General features: G+C 53.7%; 6 protein-coding genes across 6 annotated transcripts; 4 read left to right on the forward strand and 2 right to left on the reverse strand.

Annotated features, from left to right (window-relative positions):
* The first annotated feature begins 772 nt into the window (after window positions 1-772).
* Window positions 773-3,046, forward strand: SMAC4_03783 (uncharacterized protein). Its single transcript, XM_003347637.2, has 3 exons — window positions 773-1,556; window positions 1,621-2,280; window positions 2,347-3,046. The coding sequence occupies exons 1-3, from the start codon at window positions 1,340-1,342 to the stop codon at window positions 2,502-2,504; spliced, it is 1,035 nt and encodes a 344-aa protein (XP_003347685.1). The 5' UTR covers window positions 773-1,339; the 3' UTR covers window positions 2,505-3,046.
* A 41-nt stretch (window positions 3,047-3,087) lies between these two features.
* On the reverse strand, window positions 3,088-7,536 carry SMAC4_03782 (uncharacterized protein). The gene is made up of 5 exons (XM_003347636.3): window positions 6,519-7,536; window positions 6,322-6,390; window positions 5,452-6,252; window positions 3,946-5,388; window positions 3,088-3,809 (listed from the first exon to the last, which is right to left on the reverse strand). The coding sequence occupies exons 1-5, from the start codon at window positions 6,536-6,538 to the stop codon at window positions 3,725-3,727; spliced, it is 2,418 nt and encodes an 805-aa protein (XP_003347684.3). The 5' UTR covers window positions 6,539-7,536; the 3' UTR covers window positions 3,088-3,724.
* Window positions 7,537-7,742: 206 nt separating this feature from the next.
* On the forward strand, window positions 7,743-8,102 carry SMAC4_13461 (uncharacterized protein; the record flags this gene model as incomplete). The annotated part of the gene is made up of 1 exon (XM_066091425.1): window positions 7,743-8,102. The coding sequence occupies one exon, from the start codon at window positions 7,743-7,745 to the stop codon at window positions 8,100-8,102; it is 360 nt and encodes a 119-aa protein (XP_065946435.1).
* Window positions 8,103-8,167: 65 nt separating this feature from the next.
* SMAC4_03781 (uncharacterized protein) lies at window positions 8,168-11,030 on the forward strand. The gene is made up of 3 exons (XM_024655583.2): window positions 8,168-8,327; window positions 8,464-8,593; window positions 8,662-11,030. The coding sequence occupies exons 1-3, from the start codon at window positions 8,301-8,303 to the stop codon at window positions 10,512-10,514; spliced, it is 2,010 nt and encodes a 669-aa protein (XP_024511458.1). The 5' UTR covers window positions 8,168-8,300; the 3' UTR covers window positions 10,515-11,030.
* Window positions 11,031-11,750: 720 nt separating this feature from the next.
* SMAC4_03780 (uncharacterized protein) lies at window positions 11,751-14,385 on the reverse strand. The gene is made up of 3 exons (XM_003347634.2): window positions 13,695-14,385; window positions 12,472-13,617; window positions 11,751-12,411 (listed from the first exon to the last, which is right to left on the reverse strand). Exons 1-3 carry the CDS (start codon window positions 13,883-13,885, stop codon window positions 11,874-11,876), a joined length of 1,875 nt encoding a protein of 624 aa, XP_003347682.1. The 5' UTR covers window positions 13,886-14,385; the 3' UTR covers window positions 11,751-11,873.
* Window positions 14,386-14,875: 490 nt separating this feature from the next.
* SMAC4_03779 (uncharacterized protein) lies at window positions 14,876-18,298 on the forward strand (the record flags this gene model as incomplete). Its single annotated transcript, XM_003347633.1, has 1 exon — window positions 14,876-18,298. The coding sequence occupies one exon, from the start codon at window positions 14,876-14,878 to the stop codon at window positions 18,296-18,298; it is 3,423 nt and encodes a 1,140-aa protein (XP_003347681.1).
* Between the last annotated feature and the right edge of the window lie 57 nt (window positions 18,299-18,355).

An 18,355-nucleotide genomic window follows, 5' to 3' on the forward strand; every position in this document is an offset into this window, starting at 1 on the left:
GTGAAACCAAGAGAAAGTCCCACCTCGGTAACGATTATGGTTGCCTGTTTTGGGATAGGTAGGTATGGCTCGTCCGTTAGTTTCCTTTCAAACACCTGACCTCAATATCAGTCATGTCCTCTCGTGATGCTGTCCTTGTCTCGGCTAGGCGGCCAGCTTATGTTGAGGTTGGACCCTAATGGAATATCCCGTCGCTATTGTGTTTCAGTGTGTGACCGGAAAGCTGCTGAGTTCTTGTATATTCTGGACTGGTTTTCGAGCAATTCGAATGGTTTTTTCGAGCAAGCGGGCGTGTTATATCATAACGTTGCTCTACTGCGTACCGATGGATTGCCTAGCATGACCGCTTTCAAGGTTCCATGTTGTTGTTAGGGACATGCGGGTTTCGCCGAGTAGCGCGGCTGATTAGACGTCCCCAACGCCTCAGAAGAGGTCACGAACCTGGACTCGACCCTAACAAAGAGTCCTGTTGCCCCATTTTGCATAGATCTCAACAAGTTCGACCCTTGGTCAGTCAGATCTCGAATGATGCTGGGTGAAAAGTTGCACGCGGACAGGATGGAAGTCTTCGTCATTCCACTTTATGCCGGTGGCAGAGGATGTGCCAAGATTCTTAGGGGTCCTTGTGGCCTGTGAGACAGCCGTTACAGGTGGCTGCACCTGCGATCATGCGCCCCGTGGACGATGTTCTGGCTGTTTCCAGCCGCGATGCATGGCGGGGTGGCATGGAAGGTGAAGCAGCTCGGCGCAGCAAACCTTCGACAATGCCAAGCATTTTCTTGCATCCAAACAGCCGAAACATCAAGAGATCCTTCCCTTCCACACATGGGCGGCTTTAAAATTGTCCATCTTCATCCGTTTTTAACCTGTTTAAAGGAACCTGAGGAGAGACGAGATCCTAGACCATCTTATCACATCTACCAATATCATCATTCAATTTCCTCCTCTTTAACATCGCAACGTCCCGTATCACCTCACCTAAAGATCTCCACTGTTCTCGGCCTTCCGTCCCGCCTCGCCATTACCTCACTGGTGGGCCATTGCTGGGCCGGTGCTCTCCAGTTAGTGACGTGAAACTGGCCACTTTCAGCCGTGTTACGGACACCCGAACACCCTCTCCGCGGTCTCGAGACTCATTCTCCAACTCCGTTAACGGCACCCTGTAACTCATTCACCGGCCAATCTGTTTGATCCAAACCAAGCATACCTCGATTGCTCAGTCACAGCGTGCCCTTGCCGTTGCACCTAGCCGCCTCCGTTTGCCGACGCGACCCGATTACCTCTATACCACCTTCAATAGCTTAGCCTAGCTATTAACAAGACGAGCTCCGACAGCAACATGGGCTCCGATCCAGACGCTTCTCTTTCTCCATCTTCGTCAACACCAAACCTCGAGATACCTAAACGTACCAGCATGTCGTCGTCAATCCGCACCCATTCCCCTCTGGGCCAGAATAGGGAGGCATCTCCCTCGCCGTCCCCCAGGTCAGGCTCTGTTTCCCTTCAGGCCGCAGCTACCCTCAACGCTGGTCTTCAGCGCAAGGATTCACTACGAGGTTCGTGACTAAACGCCAAACTATGACTCTGAAATCACCCTGCTGACACCTGCTTCCCATCTAGGCTCTACCACCAGCCCGCTTAATACATCTCAGACCCCCAAGATTCCCAGCGCCGGTCGTCGCCAATCACAAGTTCTCATGAACCTCCAGATGAACGACCCCTCGATACCAGCTCCTGGCGAAATGATTTCAGACAGCTCCAAGCCATCATCCGTCAGCTCGCCCCAGCCCATCCCCGGCCGCTCTCAGCAGCACAACCGGGCTCCTAGCCTCGGAGAGCTTCACCAGGAGCTTGAGAACGAGCAGGAGTACCAGGTGAACCGTCTGCTCAGTGAAATCCGGAGGTTACAATCCCAGCTTCAGCGCCAGCAATCTTCGGGCGCCATCAGCGACGATAACTCCGGACGGGACACGCCTAATCACAGCTCGACACCACTGATGGGAGGAGTTTCTGGAACATCGATCCCCAAGTCACCGGGCTACCTGCCCCACCCCCGCGGTTCGTTCGACTTCCCTCGCAGCAACAACAACGACCTCAACAAGGCTCGGTCCAGAACGCCGAGTAGAGGCGCTTCGCCTAGGGTGCGCGCCACGTCGATTAGTGCAGACAGCATGGACCAGTGGGCCCTGGGAGGAAGGGATGAGAGTGCCTTTTATCAGGCAGAGACGCAGATGCTTGTCAGGGAGAATCAGATGTTGAGGCATCGTATTCGCGAATTGGGTATATTATCATCCTCAAATCTTCTGTTATCTGAAGGATCATTGGTGCTAACAAATGAATGTGCAGAACGTCAGCTAGCCGAATCATCAGGAAAAGACGTTGCCATCACCCATGAACCTACTCACGCTTCGGGTCTTCATCGCTCGACGTCTATCTCAGATGTAGAACGTCCCAAGATGAATGCCCCTTCGCAGTCGCACCAGGAGGAAGCGATTGCTGAGTGATGAGAAGCTCCTCAGCCTTTCCTCATCCGTATGCTTAGATGAAGGAACAAATGATTTACGATAACGGCGTTTTAAGGGGTTATGTCGGGCCTTAAGGGCCCTCCAAAACAGGCACGTGTCCTATTTTTCAGGGCATGCAAGAATGTGAAGCCTATGGAGTATCCACACAACAAAAGGGGAGACGACTCAACAGTTTGTTAGTTTAAGTGGACAGGACAGGACATGGCCGGTGTGGCTTACAGGCGTTTTCTGGCGGATAATACCTCCCTCCACAGGGTGCCGTTTTGTTACGGGCATTGGTGGTTGGTTACCAATGCTATGAAGGGAGGTGAGAGTTTGAAGTGGAATGGAATTAAATGGATGGGGTGGAAAGATTGAATTAGGACGGGAGATACATCACATCATAACATTTCTTAATACTGGGACATCGCGAACCCATAATGTTATTCGTGTTATTATTATGATCTCTTGCCATTCACTTGAGGTGACGAGCAGTGACAGTGATATCCGTAACAAGTGGCGGGACAGTTAGATAACGTCGGAACATTCTGAGAAATAACTCAGGATAAAACCATTCAATTCCTCTTCGAGAGTTAAGAAGTACTTTTGAATAACACTACATATACAACAATCTTCACCTCGATTACTTTTAGGCTATGAACCTAACAACGTTATCCACTGGCCGAACAATTTGTAGTAGCCATCTTCCATCATCACAATTCAGATGCAAACACAACACATCTCAGACTTAAGCCTTTTGATATACATCCGCTGTCAGGTTCGTCCTCCCTTTGCTTAGTACCATCTCGAGAGATATTTCATCATTCCACAGCCAAAAGACACTCCAGCCTATCAGCTGCGCCCCACGTCCCACTTCCCATATTTGTTCGTTCGTTCGCTCGTTCGCTCGTTCGTTTCTAACTATAAAGAGGTTCCTATGTCCATATACTTGTTCATGTTTCAGCCCAAAGGGAGCAAGGTAAAATTGTTGCCAAATGTTGTCGAAACCGCCTCATTTCCTTTCGTCCCTTCATCAAGCCCATACCAAACGCCAAAACAGCCAAGGAAAATACGCGTGTGTGTGTGTCGGTTTCTTGAATGGCATGATACCCCGAAATCATCAACATCAAAAGGGGAGTATCGTCCACCCCAATGTTCCCATTCAGTATTCCGGCGTTGTTGTATGAACCCGGTGAGTCCCGTGAGCACAGTAAGAAACACTAACGATACTCCAAACTAGGAAACAGACTCCTCTGTAGCAAATTCACATGGAACTCGTAAATCCCGTCTTCGGCGCCGACGAACCTGTTTTGAGTCAAAATGTATTAGCAAACAATGCCAGACCAGACCAGACCAGACCAGACCCAACTTCCCATTCGAAGCAAGCATAACATGACCGAAGAAGAAAAGGCAAGACAGGGCAAGGCAGAAAGAAACTTACAAAACCCTCCCATCCTCACTCCAACACAAGCCCGCCGTATCATGCGGATCCGGCTCCCTCCTACTCATATACAGCGCCCCAAACGCTCTTCTGGTGGGGTGATCATCCCACTCGCGCAGGCTAGCATGGCGGAGCCTGCGGGCGGAGCCGTCGAGCTCGGGAAGAGTCCTGCTGAAGCTGTCGTAGGGGATCGTGTCCTCGAGGCCGAGGGTGTAGTAGAGCTGCTGTAGAGTGGCGGCGGCACCGAGGTTGTTGGTAGTGTTTGTGTTCGTACTTATGTTAGATGCGATGTTTCTGCTGGTGGGGGATAATAAGCTTGGGTTCGCCATGATGCGCGAGGAGAGGGTGAGGGCTCGCCTCTCTGCTGCTACGTCTGATGCAGTTTGCGTTTGGTTATTGTTGGTGGTGGTACCGGTGATGCCAGCGGTCCGGTTAGGTGGGTGGATTCGATCTCCTCGCTCTCCTCCTGCTCCTAATCTAGCAATGGAACTGAGAATACGAAGATGGTCGGCGGCGGTAGCTTGGTCATCTGCTTCCCGTAATGCCTGTATGTTTGCTCGCATCTGGATGTTCCGGTCGGGATAAGTACTACCCCCACCCGTTGCACCTGCGCCGGTGCTGGCGGATGTTCGTAGCGATGTAGCTGCGCGACGAGGGACCCCGGTGACGACATCTGCGTACTCACGGTAGGTAGATAGTGTCCTATTAGCGTCGCGAGCGGTTCTCAAGTCACCACTTCCACGCTCACGGGAGGACTGCTCGCTACTCCCAGAAGATTGCTGGGTGTCTCCTGCTCCTGCTCCTCCACCTGAGCGGGTTGATGGATCATCACGCCAGATCGAAGTATTGGTTCTCCTTCCGGTCGCGGTTCCTCCTCCTCCGCCTGAGTTAGCGGCATCTCGTTCTCTACGTTCTGCCCGCATCGCATCAAGTACCTCCAGTTCATTAGGAGCGAACGGACCTGACGCTAGCGAATCCCGATGTTCTCTATTTGAGCGATGCCGTCTACCGGCAGCTTCGAGGGCTTCTAGGATGCGAGTTGATGAAGCGGATGCTAAGACCTCATGTTCATCACTGGAAGCTGCTGCGAGGAGGAGGAGGCGGGGGTCGATAGCGCTTCTATCGGATATCATGACGTGGTCGTAGTCGTCTCGTTGGTCCAGATCCAGGATTTGCCGCGATATGAAGCCGGTTCGGAGGTCGGCAACACCAACATGGCCGCGGTCTTCGGTCCATGCCAGGAGGTCCGCAGACCCCGGAGCAAAGGCCATGTCGCGGATGGCGCCCAGCTCAGCATGTGGCCTGGACGAGCCGAAGCTCGTTATGAGGGGATCTAACCCAGAGACGGAGAAGGCTGCAACATCGAACACAGATATAATTCCATATTGAGTCCCGATGGCCAGATAATTCCCTGTACTGGAAAAGCACGCAGCAAAACTTCCCCTAGTACGGTGTCAGAGTACTGCAGAAACATGGCAAAATGCGAACGGAAGGCGATGGACATACCTGTTTTCAGACCGATCATCTTTGCTTTGACTTTTCAAAGGAACTTTACGCAGCAGGACCCATTTGTGTGTTCGGTGCAGACGGTAACTGTTCGTCCACGGTTCATCCTTCTCGACCCTTTCGTGTACGTATAGGTAAGGGTCATCACTTATGGCGATGAGGAGCCGGCCGTCCGGGGAGATGACAGCACGGTTGACACAGTCTGGGTATGCGATCTCATCCAAGGCCTCCTCTTCCCACAAACTGACACAAGCAACCGAGTTGTCATTATTTGAAAGAACGGCAATTGGTTCGTTGTATGCGCCTGGCGCAGCCGGTACCAAGGTCGGTGGAAACCACAGAGTAATGCAGTTCACCCGCTGTTTGCCGAACTTTTTGCTTGTGACAGACAGGTTCTTGTTATCGTTGTTCGCATTGCCTCGTGCAGCAATTAAGATATGTTCTCGAGCTAGCGCCCGCGCGACTGCTACCGGATCCTCATCGTCCAAGCCATGGCTGAGTTCGTCCAGCAGCTCCTGACCGGGAACCTGGTCGTCTGAACCCGTGTTGAGCGGCGCGTTGGCATCGTTCTGAGGGCTTCTTTCGCGGACATGTATCGCCGTAAACTCGCCCGTCTCGCCACCACAGCAGATCCACCCATTCCGTGCGACCAGACATCTAGGCTGGAAAGGAAGGCGCTTGATGGTTTCGATCTCTTGGGTCGTGGTGTTTAGTCTCTGGACCTCGGTGCTGTCCCTTCCTCCGGGAAAATAGACTATGTCATTGCCCTCGACGCCCACCATGGAGCGCAACTGCCAGTGACTACAAATCTGATATTAGCTGCCGGGTGCCACGTTGTCGTGTCGCCATGGGGAGAAACCCAGGACGTACCTAGGATGGACACTGGTGCGGTAGCGGCGTCGAGGCTTGGGCAGAATCAGGTTTTCGGTCGCATGGTAACTTGAAAATCACATCCTCTCTATCAGTAAAAGAACCTATTCCAGGTACGAAAGTGATGGCGATTGTCGGGGATGATGGGAGGGGGGCACCGGGTGTAGCTCGTTGAATAAAGTCCGGCATCAGCTTACACATCGTCCTTGACAGTCATTGTGTGAAAGTCTTGGCGGGTTTATTTTAACCGGGCAATTCCAGACCAGTTGGCGATGACCATGCACAATTCCGCGCTGTCGGTGGTTATCGGGTTTGTCGTCGAGGGAGGGGATGTCAAAGGAGGAGGAAGCAGCTGGAAGGATCGCGTGGAAACTCGAATGGGAGGCGTCGTCGGATTGCGAAATGTCGGGGTATCTTTGTATCTTGATGTGGGATTGGGTACAATGAGAGAAGGAGAGAGAGAGAGAGACGTTGATGTGCCTAGATTGGATTACAATGCAGGATGGTTAAAGAGCTGGTGAGTTGGAATTAGGAAGTCAATGGAAGTGAAGATGTTAGTTGTCTAGGAGAATGATAGGAGATGCCCGTCCGACCTGTTCGTCATTGCTTCTGTAGTCGCAAACCCGCGTCAAAGTCCCTTTCCATTAACAATTGAGGTCGCCACCCACTTAGACAGCACCTTGACCAATGGGTAAACTCATGCCGAGTCTTTCTGACGTGCAATTGAAGAATCCAAAAAGAGTCAAACTTTTGAGAAAGAGTCTTTTATTTTGGTGATGATGAAGTAGGGGTAGTCAGTGTAAGCTTACAGAGAAAAAGAGTTAAACCTAGGCTGTAAATAAGTCAAGGTACCTCAACCCCTCCTCCACTCTTCAAGTACCTCCATGGCCAGAGAGGTACATCATCGGATACATACGAGTGGATGTTTGACTGTTCGATCCATGGATGCGCGCGACGACTGAGGTGATTTGGCATATAACGAATAGTCTCAGAAACAAACAAGATCTACAGCATGCGATTTCATCTCGAACATTGGAGAGAAGCATCAAGATATATGCCTCTGACAACCTCGCTAGGTTGTTGTTTTAAATACCTCTCAAAGTAGCGCAATACGTAACCGTAGTAACAGGCCGATTCCAGCAGCGCATCCACTCCCCCGATGCCGTCACAGCCCATCGTTACGCATTACCCGCCCGAGCCCGCCTTCCCCTCCCCTCACCCATTCAGGCCATTCTCATTGACAAACCACAGCCGGTCACCCAGCTGCCACCAAAAAAAGTCCAGGCCGAACAGGACCCCAGGCTGTCCAGGCAGGGATCGGTTGCGCTTTGTGCAACATGTAGAAAACAACAAAGGGTCCCTGGATGGCAAAGTGGAGTCACGTGCAGTCGCAGAGTTCAGAACGGAAATGGGCTTCCCGGATGTTTTGGATCTCTCGCCTTGCCTCGCTTCGCTGTCTCGAGGGTGGTCGTCGAGTCCGGGTCGAGGGGGCCGCTCGGAGTTCTCGGTGTGAGGTGGCCGGAGGAAACGGGTCGAAGGAGGAAGAGTTCACTTCCCAGGCCTCCCCGCCTTCGTCCGCCAAGTGCCTTGAGGAAGTGGCTCGTGCGGAGCTTGCTCGGCGCCCCACTTACCGTGCATGCGGCTGCTCTCAGTGGGTGGAAAGTGGCCCCCCCGCGGTGCCACTGGAGGTCCCGCTGGAGTCGTTGATCCAGTCACTGGGCCGTGTGGGCGCTGAGAGCAGCCGAGCAAAATTTCCAACGCCTTCGATGACCGGGTTGTGAATTTTTTCCCTCGCAGTACAAAAGAGCTTGACCAGCTCCTCCTCGGCCTCCGCTCTCCGTTCACGAATCACTCATTCATAACCACCCTCTCCTCCCTCCACCATCACCTTTCTTCCGTCTGCTTTCTGTTGATTCCCAGCCCTGTCTGTTTTGTTCCAAGGGGTTATTTTTCGTTTTTAATTTAGAGTCACATACAAGATGATGTCCACAAGGCTTACCAGGGCTGTAAGTATATACCACCGAGCTTACACTTATCCTACCAACGCTTGCTTCTACTTTCCCCTCACTTTGAGTCCCGATAATGGCGCGTTCCATATTGACGTGAACAAACAATGGCTGACACATCCTCCTCTCACCACAGCTGCCCAAGGCCTCCATCGCTACCCGCGCCGCGGGCATGCTCAGGAAGCCCATGACCCCCGCCTTCGCGCGCTTCGAGTCAACGGGAACAGACGGAAAGGTCACTGGTGCCGTCATCGGTATCGATCTTGGTATGTTAGCATCATGAGAGAGGTATATACTCGACAACAACGGCTAACTCAAGTCTTCCCACCCACAGGTACCACCAACTCCGCCGTTGCCATCATGGAGGGCAAGGTCCCCCGCATCATTGAGAACTCCGAGGGTGCCCGTACCACTCCCTCCGTCGTCGCCTTCGCTGAGGATGGTGAGCGCCTTGTTGGTGTTGCCGCTAAGCGTCAGGCTGTCGTCAACCCCGAGAACACCCTCTTCGCCACCAAGCGTCTCATCGGCCGCAAGTTCACCGACGCCGAGGTCCAGCGCGACATCAAGGAGGTTCCCTACAAGATCGTCCAGCACTCCAACGGCGATGCCTGGGTTGAGGCCCGTGGCCAGAAGTACTCTCCTTCCCAGGTTGGTGGCTTCGTCCTCAACAAGATGAAGGAGACCGCCGAGGCTTTCCTCAGCAAGCCCGTCAAGAACGCCGTCGTTACCGTCCCCGCCTACTTCAACGACTCTCAGCGTCAGGCCACCAAGGATGCTGGTCAGATTGCCGGCCTCAACGTCCTCCGTGTCGTTAACGAGCCCACTGCCGCCGCTCTTGCCTACGGTCTCGAGAAGGAGCAGGACCGCATTGTCGCCGTCTACGATCTTGGTGGCGGTACCTTCGATATCTCCGTCCTCGAGATCCAGAACGGTGTCTTCGAGGTCAAGTCCACCAACGGTGATACCCATCTCGGTGGTGAGGATTTCGATATCCACCTCGTCCGCCACCTCGTCCAGCAGTTCAAGAAGGACTCCTCCATCGATCTCTCTGGTGACCGCATGGCCATCCAGCGTATCCGTGAGGCCGCTGAGAAGGCCAAGATCGAGCTTTCTTCTTCCCTCCAGACCGACATCAACCTTCCCTTCATCACTGCCGACGCTTCCGGCCCCAAGCACATCAACCAGAAGCTCACCCGTGCCCAGCTCGAGGCCATGGTTGATCCCCTCATCCAGCGCACCATTGAGCCCGTCCGCAAGGCTCTCAAGGATGCCAACCTTGCCGCCAAGGACATCCAGGAAGTCATCCTCGTCGGTGGTATGACTCGCATGCCCAAGGTTGCCGAGTCCGTCAAGTCCATCTTCGGCCGTGACCCCGCCAAGTCCGTCAACCCTGATGAGGCTGTCGCCATCGGCGCTGCCATTCAGGGTGCCGTCCTCTCCGGTGAGGTCAAGGACCTTCTCCTCCTCGATGTCACTCCCCTCTCCCTCGGTATCGAGACCCTCGGCGGTGTCTTCACTCGCCTGATCAACCGCAACACCACCATCCCCACCAAGAAGTCCCAGGTCTTCTCCACCGCTGCCGACTTCCAGACTGCCGTCGAGATCAAGGTCTTCCAGGGTGAGCGTGAGCTCGTCAAGGACAACAAGATGCTCGGCAACTTCCAGCTCGTCGGTATTCCCCCTGCCCACCGTGGTGTTCCCCAGATCGAGGTCACCTTCGACATTGACGCCGATTCCATTGTCCACGTCCACGCCAAGGACAAGTCCACCAACAAGGATCAGTCCATCACCATTGCCTCCGGCTCCGGTCTCTCCGAGTCTGAGATCCAGCAGATGGTTGAGGACTCCGAGAAATACGCCGAGCAGGACAAGGAGCGCAAGGCTGCCATCGAGTCCGCCAACAAGGCCGATGGTGTCCTTAACGACACCGAGAAGGCTCTCAACGAGTACGCTGACCGTCTCGACAAGGCCGAGGCTGATGCCATCCGTGAGAAGATCACCAGCCTCCGCGAGTTCATCGCCAAGAGCCAGTCTGGCGAGCAGACCATCTCTGCCGATGCCCTCAAGGAGAAGATCGACGACCTCCAGGTTGCCAGCTTGAACCTCTTCGACAAGATGCACAAGGCCCGTGCTGAGTCTGGCGAGCAGCAGCAGCAGCAGAACACTGAGGGCGAGAAGAAGGAGTAAATCTGAAGCCCACCAGTTTTAGGTTTTCCTTTTCATCGTTTTGTCACTATACCCACATACTTCTTTCTCCCCGGTGTCTAAGTAAAGCTTGGTTGGAGCGGAATGATCTCCACTGTGTATTTCTCCCTTGTACTCATATGTCATGTTTCTCTTTGAGGTCTATCATGCTGGATCTTGTGTTTAATACCGCAGAGGGCGGAAGGCGTTATTGAGCATCAAAACTTCCTGCGTTTTCTGGGGTTACAAATAAAAATCTTTGATCTATTTTCACTATATCTTTCTCTCCATCCAAAACGAAAGTGATGAGATGAGATGCAAAATGGGTCGGTTTTTCTGCATGGGGCAACGGGCAGGATACGCAGCAGGTGCTGGAAATCGGTGGGAGTCAAGGGTGCGCGTATGTATATATATCATGTTCATTGTACACGATGCACCACACACACGACGGACAACGAAGTTCGACATAATCACTTTCTCCCCTCATGATTGAAATGAAATTTGAATAGCAAAGCGTTTGGAAAACATACTCGATCCCTCCCATCGTCTCTGTTAATATGTGTGCTTATGTTGTGATAGTAATATGCTGACTATCTAATATCTCTCACCGAATTTTATTATGATGACAGGAAAAGGAAACCGCTCAAGCCGCTATCGGACCTCTCTACTTGTACACAATGAACTGGGTGGAGTCATCTCAACACAACACAACCACAGGGCAACGAACGGCTCAAAGGAACCTACCCACAAGCCTTGGGCAGCTCACTTCGACGTTACGCATACAAAGGGAACTTCCCAGGCGAGGAAACGAGCCTGCCAAAGACACTAACAACAAAGAGGGAAGGAAGTCCGCGTGAACTGTCTGTTGCGTTGTTGAAGATTGAGTCAAAATGAGGGAAGAAATACGCCTTCGTGACCGGTAATACACGTCATGCCATGCCAACATGGAGAGCTGAGCTGATAACTTGTCACCGCACCAGGTGAACGATAAGGTCGAGTAGCGAGAGAAGGTAAACAAAAATTCGGTGTTTCGCATAAGACGTTTTCCTACAAGTCTATCATATCATAGCAACAAACAGAAAATATACATACATACATACATACCTGGTTTTGCTGGGATAGACTGGCAGATATGGTAGATACTCATGAACACAAAGGGTACCGAACCCCAACAAGTGAGCAAGGCTTATCAGATCATACTTAGTGTGTCACTCTCTGTGCTGGAATACCAATCTAGAGCTCACATCCAACGAAAGGCTTTATTTCCTCAAATAACCATCATTATATTTTTTTAACCAACCATCCAACCAGATAATATCTCTTGACATATACATACGTTGCACAATCTCGTGTAACACACATTTACCGACCAAACCCAAACCAGCCCCTCTTCTTCGGCTTCTCCTCCTGCACCTCTTCAGTCCTCTGCTGCTGCTGCTGCTGCTGCTCAACCTTGGGAGCTTGCTGCTGCTGCTTCTCGGGGTAATCGATATAATTCCATGCCACATCCAAAAAGATGGGCTTGACAGGGATCGCCTCCAGCTTAGGCGGGTACACGACAATGTTCTCCAGGTTAACCTGGCCGCTGGAGGGGTAGTTGGCTAGTTGGCCGATGAGGGGTTTGGTGCCCAAGGGAGTAGTGGTGCTGGGCTTCTTGTTCTTGTTGTGCTGGCTAATTTCCACCAGGGCGCGGGCACGCTGGAGTTCGCCGTTGAGGAGGGAGTGCAGGGTTTGGATGTCGTCGGCCGAGACGAGGATGTTGCGGGCTGGCGAGGATTCTTCAGAAGAAGAGGAAAGGATAGGCAGGGCGGATTCGGTTTGGGTGAGAGCGTGGCGGACGAGAGCGAGAGCATTGGTATCGTTGTGGGCTAGGAGGTGGGAGCGGGCGATTGCTAGGGACCTGGGTTTTGAAGGTTAGCCAAAAAACTAGTCAAGTCAAGACAGTGCAGGGAATACGTACTTGAGAGCAGTAAAGTATTGCGAAGTAGCCTGCAGACGCGTGGAGAGCTCCTGGTCGTTCGCAACACCAGGCAGTTCTGTGATGGTCTCCAGACTCTGAAGCGTGCCGTCATACAAAACTACCTTCTCTTTTAGCTTGGCAATCTGACGGCCGGGAGCTTCCTCCTTGGGCCTCTCAGACGCCTGCTCAGCCTCCTGGGCCTTCTTTTTCCTCTTGGACAGATCCTCGAAAGTGGCGCGCGCACCGTCAAGCTCGCCAGCGAGCACCCTGTTGCGGCCAATTCGCCAGCTGATCATCTCAAAGTTGACGGCCGTCCTTGTGATCTGCAGGCTCTGCATGCGAGGGTCGCTCTGAGTGACGCCCTCTCCCCGGAGCTCATCAATGGCCTGCTTTGTCGCATCGACAGCATCCTGGGTCGCGGCCAAAATGTCGTCGTAGGCAGCGGCCTTGTCCTTGGGGGCCAGCGCGTTGGCAATGGATAGCCTCTCGTTCAGCTTGGCCTTTGCGGTTTGTACCGAAGCCCAGGCGACGGCAATCGAAGCGTCCTCGATCTTAACCTCCCTGGAGCGCCATGTGATAGTAGTCGGTGCGCCCTCGGCACCAGTAACTCCAGTCATTGCCACATCGCCCTGCTCCAAAACACTAGGGTTGACAGCCTTGACACGCTCCACCAAGTCATCGTCGGCTTTAGCGAATGCCTTTTTGGCGATCGAGGGAATCGGTTGGGTGCGAGGAATCTTGGCCTGGTACGCAGCATATCGGATCGAGGGGTCAATGGTATCGGTGAGGAGGTCCTTGTAGATGTCGCCCTTGATGGAGGTCGAGAGAGCACTGTAGATCATGCGGGCAACGGCGTAGCTGACGATACAGTCCTCCCAGCTCTGCTTCTCGAAGTTGGCGGCACCCCTGAGCAAGGCGGCGTAGGCGCGAGCTTCGAGGATGTCGTTGGGGTTGGCGCCGCTGACTGCATCCTGGGAAAGCGCATCTGCGAGCTTCTCGGCGGTGCGGGCACCCTTTTCGAGTCTGGAAACGATGTGTGACCTGGTTTTGCTGGTCATGCCCTTGGTATCAGCAGCATGCGAAGCCTTCATGGACATGGCATGAGCCCATGTGCGCTCGGAGGCGAGAAGCGCGAGGTGGAGGTATCTATGAGAGACATAATCTTAGCAGGATAGCCAACAGGCGTTGAGCCACCCATGGCAAGCACTGGATGGGATTCGTACTCATGGTTTTCCGAGATCTGCTCAGCGGTGATCTGGGCCTTGGGGTGGAATTTGCCTCGGCTCTTGGTCGCAATGTTGAGCTTCTTGCGGGAGTTGAGAAGCTTCCTGGAGAGCTGGGCGCGGTATGTCGAATAGTCGCCGTAAAGGAGGGCATTCTCCCGGTGGGACACCACAAACTTTGTGATATCCATGGTGTTGAGGTTGGGTATGTGTGTGTGTGTGTATGTGGGTGATTAGGTGGTGCGCTCCGGTCGCAACTAGGGGGTCCTATAGAAAGGAATTATTGAAGCACCCGTTGCGCAATATAGTGTAGGGCAGGTAGCTTCGGTCAATACCGCGGTATTGTAGAGAGTTCGAGGTGTTGACTGGCGGCAGGGTTTGTGATACTACAGACGACCTCCTTGTATGTTTGGCGGCTCGAGTCTCGACGTGGACGGGAGGTTGAACCTGGAAAGTGTGGGGCGTGGGCAGCTCTCTCATGGAGCACTGTGTCACTTTTGTTGTCCCCAATTGCCCCGCAATGTGAGGAAGAAGCCAAGGTGCAGCAGCAGTGGCACGGCTGCTCTTTCTCTCCCAGCTCCGGGCGTCGGGCCAGCATGGAACAGCTGGCAGCAGTCCGATTTCAGTGATTCGCAACCCCGATGAGATCTGAGATAGGGGGCTCCACCGGGCCGGGAGAGCTCACACGCCGTCTCTGCCCGGGGGCGTTGCTAGGACGGGAGCTCTTTTGGACGGCGTGGGCGGGCTGGGCGGCCATGTCGTAGGGGAGCCCCACTTCGCGCTGTGAATTGGTCGAATCGCGCTCAAAATTTTTGGCTGGGTGCTGCGACAGCCAAAAGTCTTGTCCTTCTTTCAAGGTATTTTTTTGCTGTTAGTCCCGCGAATTGCGACCGAGCAACCCGACAGCGTTGTTTTCTCTTACCCCGATTCGGAAGCTACCTATTCTGGTCTCGAGAATACGACCCAACTTTCCCGGAGCTATTCCGACCTGCTAAACGCCCAAATACTCTGTTCCGGAACCCCTAAGGTCAAATCCCAGTTGGACATCATTACAGGAAGACAAGCCGAGACGAGCGAGAAACAAACGAAACGAGAGCGGAACATGCCCGAGAGAGAACGATCTACACCCACGACTCACACGTTAACTACGCCAGCTGGCTGGGCCTCCGAATTCCAACGCGATGCTGGAGAGGACGGCGGCGAGCCTCGAAACATGCAGCCTCCAGAGAGTTCTCCCCGTCGCCAGAACCTCGTTGAAGAGCCAGCGACAACTACACACTGCCTTTTGGCAACATGGCGCCTCCGACCTTGAGCTCCTCGATGCCTACCAGGCCCTCCTGCGAGACACGACAGCGGCACCGACACCGACGCAGACACTGAGTAACCCACAGACGACGAGGCAAGAAAACAGGATAGAGCCGATGAAGGCGTCCATGTTCTTGCTCGACTTCCTATACCCAAGTGGAACGGCCGCCCTCCTCCGAAAGATCCTCCCTATCCATCTACCATCTCTCGAACCGGCGCACAATACTCGCAGGAATGCGACGCGATTATACAGTTCTGCGCCCAATAACAGCTCCGGTGCTGCGCAAAACCCGCACGAGGAACCGCTAGAGGACGACTCGTTCATGAATGCCGACCTTTTCGAACAGTACTGGAATGAGCAGGAGAGTGGTGTGACACAAGACAGGAGACCTCAAAAGGTTTCCAAGAAATCCGGCCCTCGAACACTGCGGGAGCTTCTCGAACCATCAGAGTTCGGCCCCATGCACGAGCAGATATGGACGGAATACAACAAGCTTCAGCCCAAAGAGCAGGAGGAATTCAAGGGCGAGGTGATGGCCAACTTTGCGCAGTCCGGTAGATCGGTCGATGCTTGGAGGATCCGCGAGTTGTTTGCCACGGTTCCGGCCAAGCGGTGGACGGAATCCATAATCAAGGCCGCTATCAAGGCCGAACTTGTCTTGGATGATGTGGCCAATGCAAAGGCACTATTTTCTGACGCTCTCAAGAGAAAAGGGCTTCACCAAGGACTTGACGATATCATGGCACACGCATTCACCACCTCTTCGTGGCAGCTGGCTTTGGATATTTGGAAGTCGTTTACCAGCTTTAAGGACTCTGAAAACCTTACTGTTGAGTTCCAGGCGCTGGCTACCGTTCCCGGCTTCCAGGATAAGCTGGCCGAGTTTGTCGAATTTGTTGCGCCCAAGGTGCCAGCGACGAAGGCCAAGAAGCCCTCCAAGAACAAGTCGGCCAAAATAAAGACTCCAGCCGAGCCAGAGCCCACGCCCAACCCAACACTTGCAGCCGATACGCCGATCGCAGATTTTGTCAGAGTTCTTGCCACCAAATCACTACGCTTATTCTCGCCCACAGACGCAGTTGTCCTCCTTCGCCATGCTGGGGATCCATTAGCGTACGAGGCTTTCATCAAGCTGGCTGTCGAACAGGGCAAGACCAGAACTGCGGCGGAAGCCTACAAGAAGTACCGCCAACTGCCCAAGGCCGAGGTTCGCATTTGGGTGTTGCGCGCCATGCTGGACATATTTTATCCTACCGATGCGGCCGGCATGGAGCTCGTTCTGAAGGACTGGTACAACCGCTACGACGCCCTTGAGAAGCGAGTTTATCAAAAGTTCCTGGCATTCTATGCTGGCCGTGGTGATACCAAGTCGGTAACCCGTCTGGCTAACGAGTACCGTAAGCACCTTCCAGCAGAAGCTGTGCGCGATATGTCACTCATCTCCAGTCTGATGCACGTGCACGCGCGCAACGGAAACCCTGGAGCGGCTCGCAAGGTGCTGGAAAACTGTTTGGAACAGACGAGCATGGGCAAACCAAAGACTGTTCATTGGAACATCCTGCTCAATGCTTACGCAAAAGCATCGGATTACAGTGGCTGTCTCGAGACCTTTGAGCGTTTGGATGAGGTTGGAAAGCCAGATTCATATTCCTATGGAACTGTGATGGGGATGGCCGCTGTGCGTGGTGATCTCTCGTTTGCTCTGGTGCTCTTCAACGCCGCAAAGGCCGACGGCATCAAGCCTGATGTGGGAATGGTGGACAGCTTGATTGAAGCTTACTGTCAGAATGACCGGTTCCGTGAGGCCGAGGTCATTGTCAAGCAGACGGTGAAGAAGGGCACACTTCCCGGCAAGTACACCGTTCTCTTCAACACCCTTCTTAATCACCACGCCAGGAAGCGAGATCTCAAGGGGTTGTACAACCTTGTGGAATACATGCATGAGAACAAGATTCCCAGCGACAACGAGACCTATAGCCATCTCTTGTACGGCTTAATGTACTGCAGACAGTCGCATCACGCTCTGAACCTTTTACGAGCTTCCGAGAAGGACAACCTTTTCAAGCCCGCACCTGAACACTACGTTCTCCTTATGGCGTCCTTCATTCACAGTCGTGAACCACACATGGCCCTCAAACTCAACGAGATCTTGTCCAAGCGCCAAGAACCCGAGATGGCCGAGCGGACCACTCGTGTCATTGACGCTTTGGGTAGGTGGCAACAGCTCCCCGGTCACCAAAGGTGGCAGAAGGACCAAAAGTACTACATTACCAAGGCCATCAACTTGTTCAAGCAGACCCTGCAAAAGACTGGAAAGGGTCATCATGAGGCTCCTCGCCCTGTGGTCAACCAGTTTGCCCACATCCTGTTCATCTTGACGCAGATCCGGGATTTTGGCACCCTGGAAGAGATCATGGAGCTGTACACCACCCAGTTCCCGTCTGCAAAGGAGCCTACCAACATGCCCATCCGCCTGCTCAACAACATGATGCTTGCCGACTACCATGAACGCAAGTTCGACCGGGTCAGAGAGATCTGGAACCATATTCTCAGGAAGACGACACTACAGGCCTTCGGTGAAGTCGCCGAGGAGCCACCACGGGAGACGGGTGCCGGCGAGGACGCGGAAACCCCAGCTCAGCATCTTGTCGGTCCCTACAAGTGGATCCTGTGCGATCCCATCAAGACGATGCAGCGCGTCTTCCACGACGGGAACGACGCCGACGGGCTGATGGAGTTCGTCAGGGACGTGCGCAGCCGCGGCTTCGAGCTCGACAGCAAGAACTGGAACTACTACGTGCAATCGCTTGCGCGCATGAACCGCTTCCGTGAGGCCTTTGGCGAGTGCGAGGCCCGTCTCATGCCCAACTGGACGGGCTGGTACCGGGTGCGCGCGCGGTCCGCCGTCAAGAACCAGCTGCCGCTCGAGCTCCGTCGTCTCGGCTCGTTCCCGCAGCGCCCGAGACCCATCTCACACACGCTGATCATCATGGCCAAGAAGTACATGGATTTGGAGAACCTGGCCAACTGGCAGAAGGAGGCGGCCAACCAGCTGGAGTGGGTGAATGCGGAGTGTCCTCTTACCATCAAGGCTGTCAAGACCATGATCAGGGCGGACTCGGAGTTGGAGAAAAGCATCTTCAATGAGACCGAGGACGTGCTGACGCCGGAAGAAGGATGGGATGATTATGACGATGGGGAGGAGAATTGGTCAGAGATGACGGAGGAGGAAATGAGGGCGACGGCGAAGAGAGAGCAGGCGTTTGCGGACCAGCTCATGTCGAAACGTGTTGTATAAAACAGACATATACCTTGTACAAATACCTCTGAAAGAAAGTCGAGAGCATGGGACAGA

This window comes from Sordaria macrospora, chromosome 3, assembly GCF_033870435.1.
Source record: "Sordaria macrospora chromosome 3, complete sequence".
In the NCBI taxonomy this organism is placed as follows: Eukaryota; Fungi; Ascomycota; class Sordariomycetes; order Sordariales; family Sordariaceae; genus Sordaria; species Sordaria macrospora.

Excerpts from the sequence above, each read along its gene's own strand:
- SMAC4_03781 (XM_024655583.2), top strand. The coding sequence starts at position 8,301 with ATGATGTCCACAAGGCTTACCAGGGCT. Across the intron at positions 8,328-8,463 it reads CCACAAGGCTTACCAGGGCT|CTGCCCAAGGCCTCCATCGC; the intron begins GTAAGTATATAC and ends CTCTCACCACAG. Across the intron at positions 8,594-8,661 it reads CGTCATCGGTATCGATCTTG|GTACCACCAACTCCGCCGTT; the intron begins GTATGTTAGCAT and ends TCCCACCCACAG.
- SMAC4_03780 (XM_003347634.2), bottom strand. The coding sequence starts at position 13,885 with ATGGATATCACAAAGTTTGTGGTGTCCCACCGGGAGAATGCCCTCCTT. Across the intron at positions 13,618-13,694 it reads CAGATCTCGGAAAACCATGA|ATACCTCCACCTCGCGCTTC; the intron begins GTACGAATCCCA and ends TGTCTCTCATAG. Across the intron at positions 12,412-12,471 it reads CAATACTTTACTGCTCTCAA|GTCCCTAGCAATCGCCCGCT; the intron begins GTACGTATTCCC and ends TTCAAAACCCAG.
- SMAC4_03782 (XM_003347636.3), bottom strand. The coding sequence starts at position 6,538 with ATGACTGTCAAGGACGATGT. Across the intron at positions 5,389-5,451 it reads GATGATCGGTCTGAAAACAG|GGGAAGTTTTGCTGCGTGCT; the intron begins GTATGTCCATCG and ends ACACCGTACTAG. Across the intron at positions 3,810-3,945 it reads AGTGAGGATGGGAGGGTTTT|GTTCGTCGGCGCCGAAGACG; the intron begins GTAAGTTTCTTT and ends GACTCAAAACAG.
- SMAC4_03783 (XM_003347637.2), top strand. The coding sequence starts at position 1,340 with ATGGGCTCCGATCCAGACGCTTCTCTTTCTCCATCTTCGTCAACACCA. Across the intron at positions 1,557-1,620 it reads GCGCAAGGATTCACTACGAG|GCTCTACCACCAGCCCGCTT; the intron begins GTTCGTGACTAA and ends CTTCCCATCTAG. Across the intron at positions 2,281-2,346 it reads GCATCGTATTCGCGAATTGG|AACGTCAGCTAGCCGAATCA; the intron begins GTATATTATCAT and ends ATGAATGTGCAG.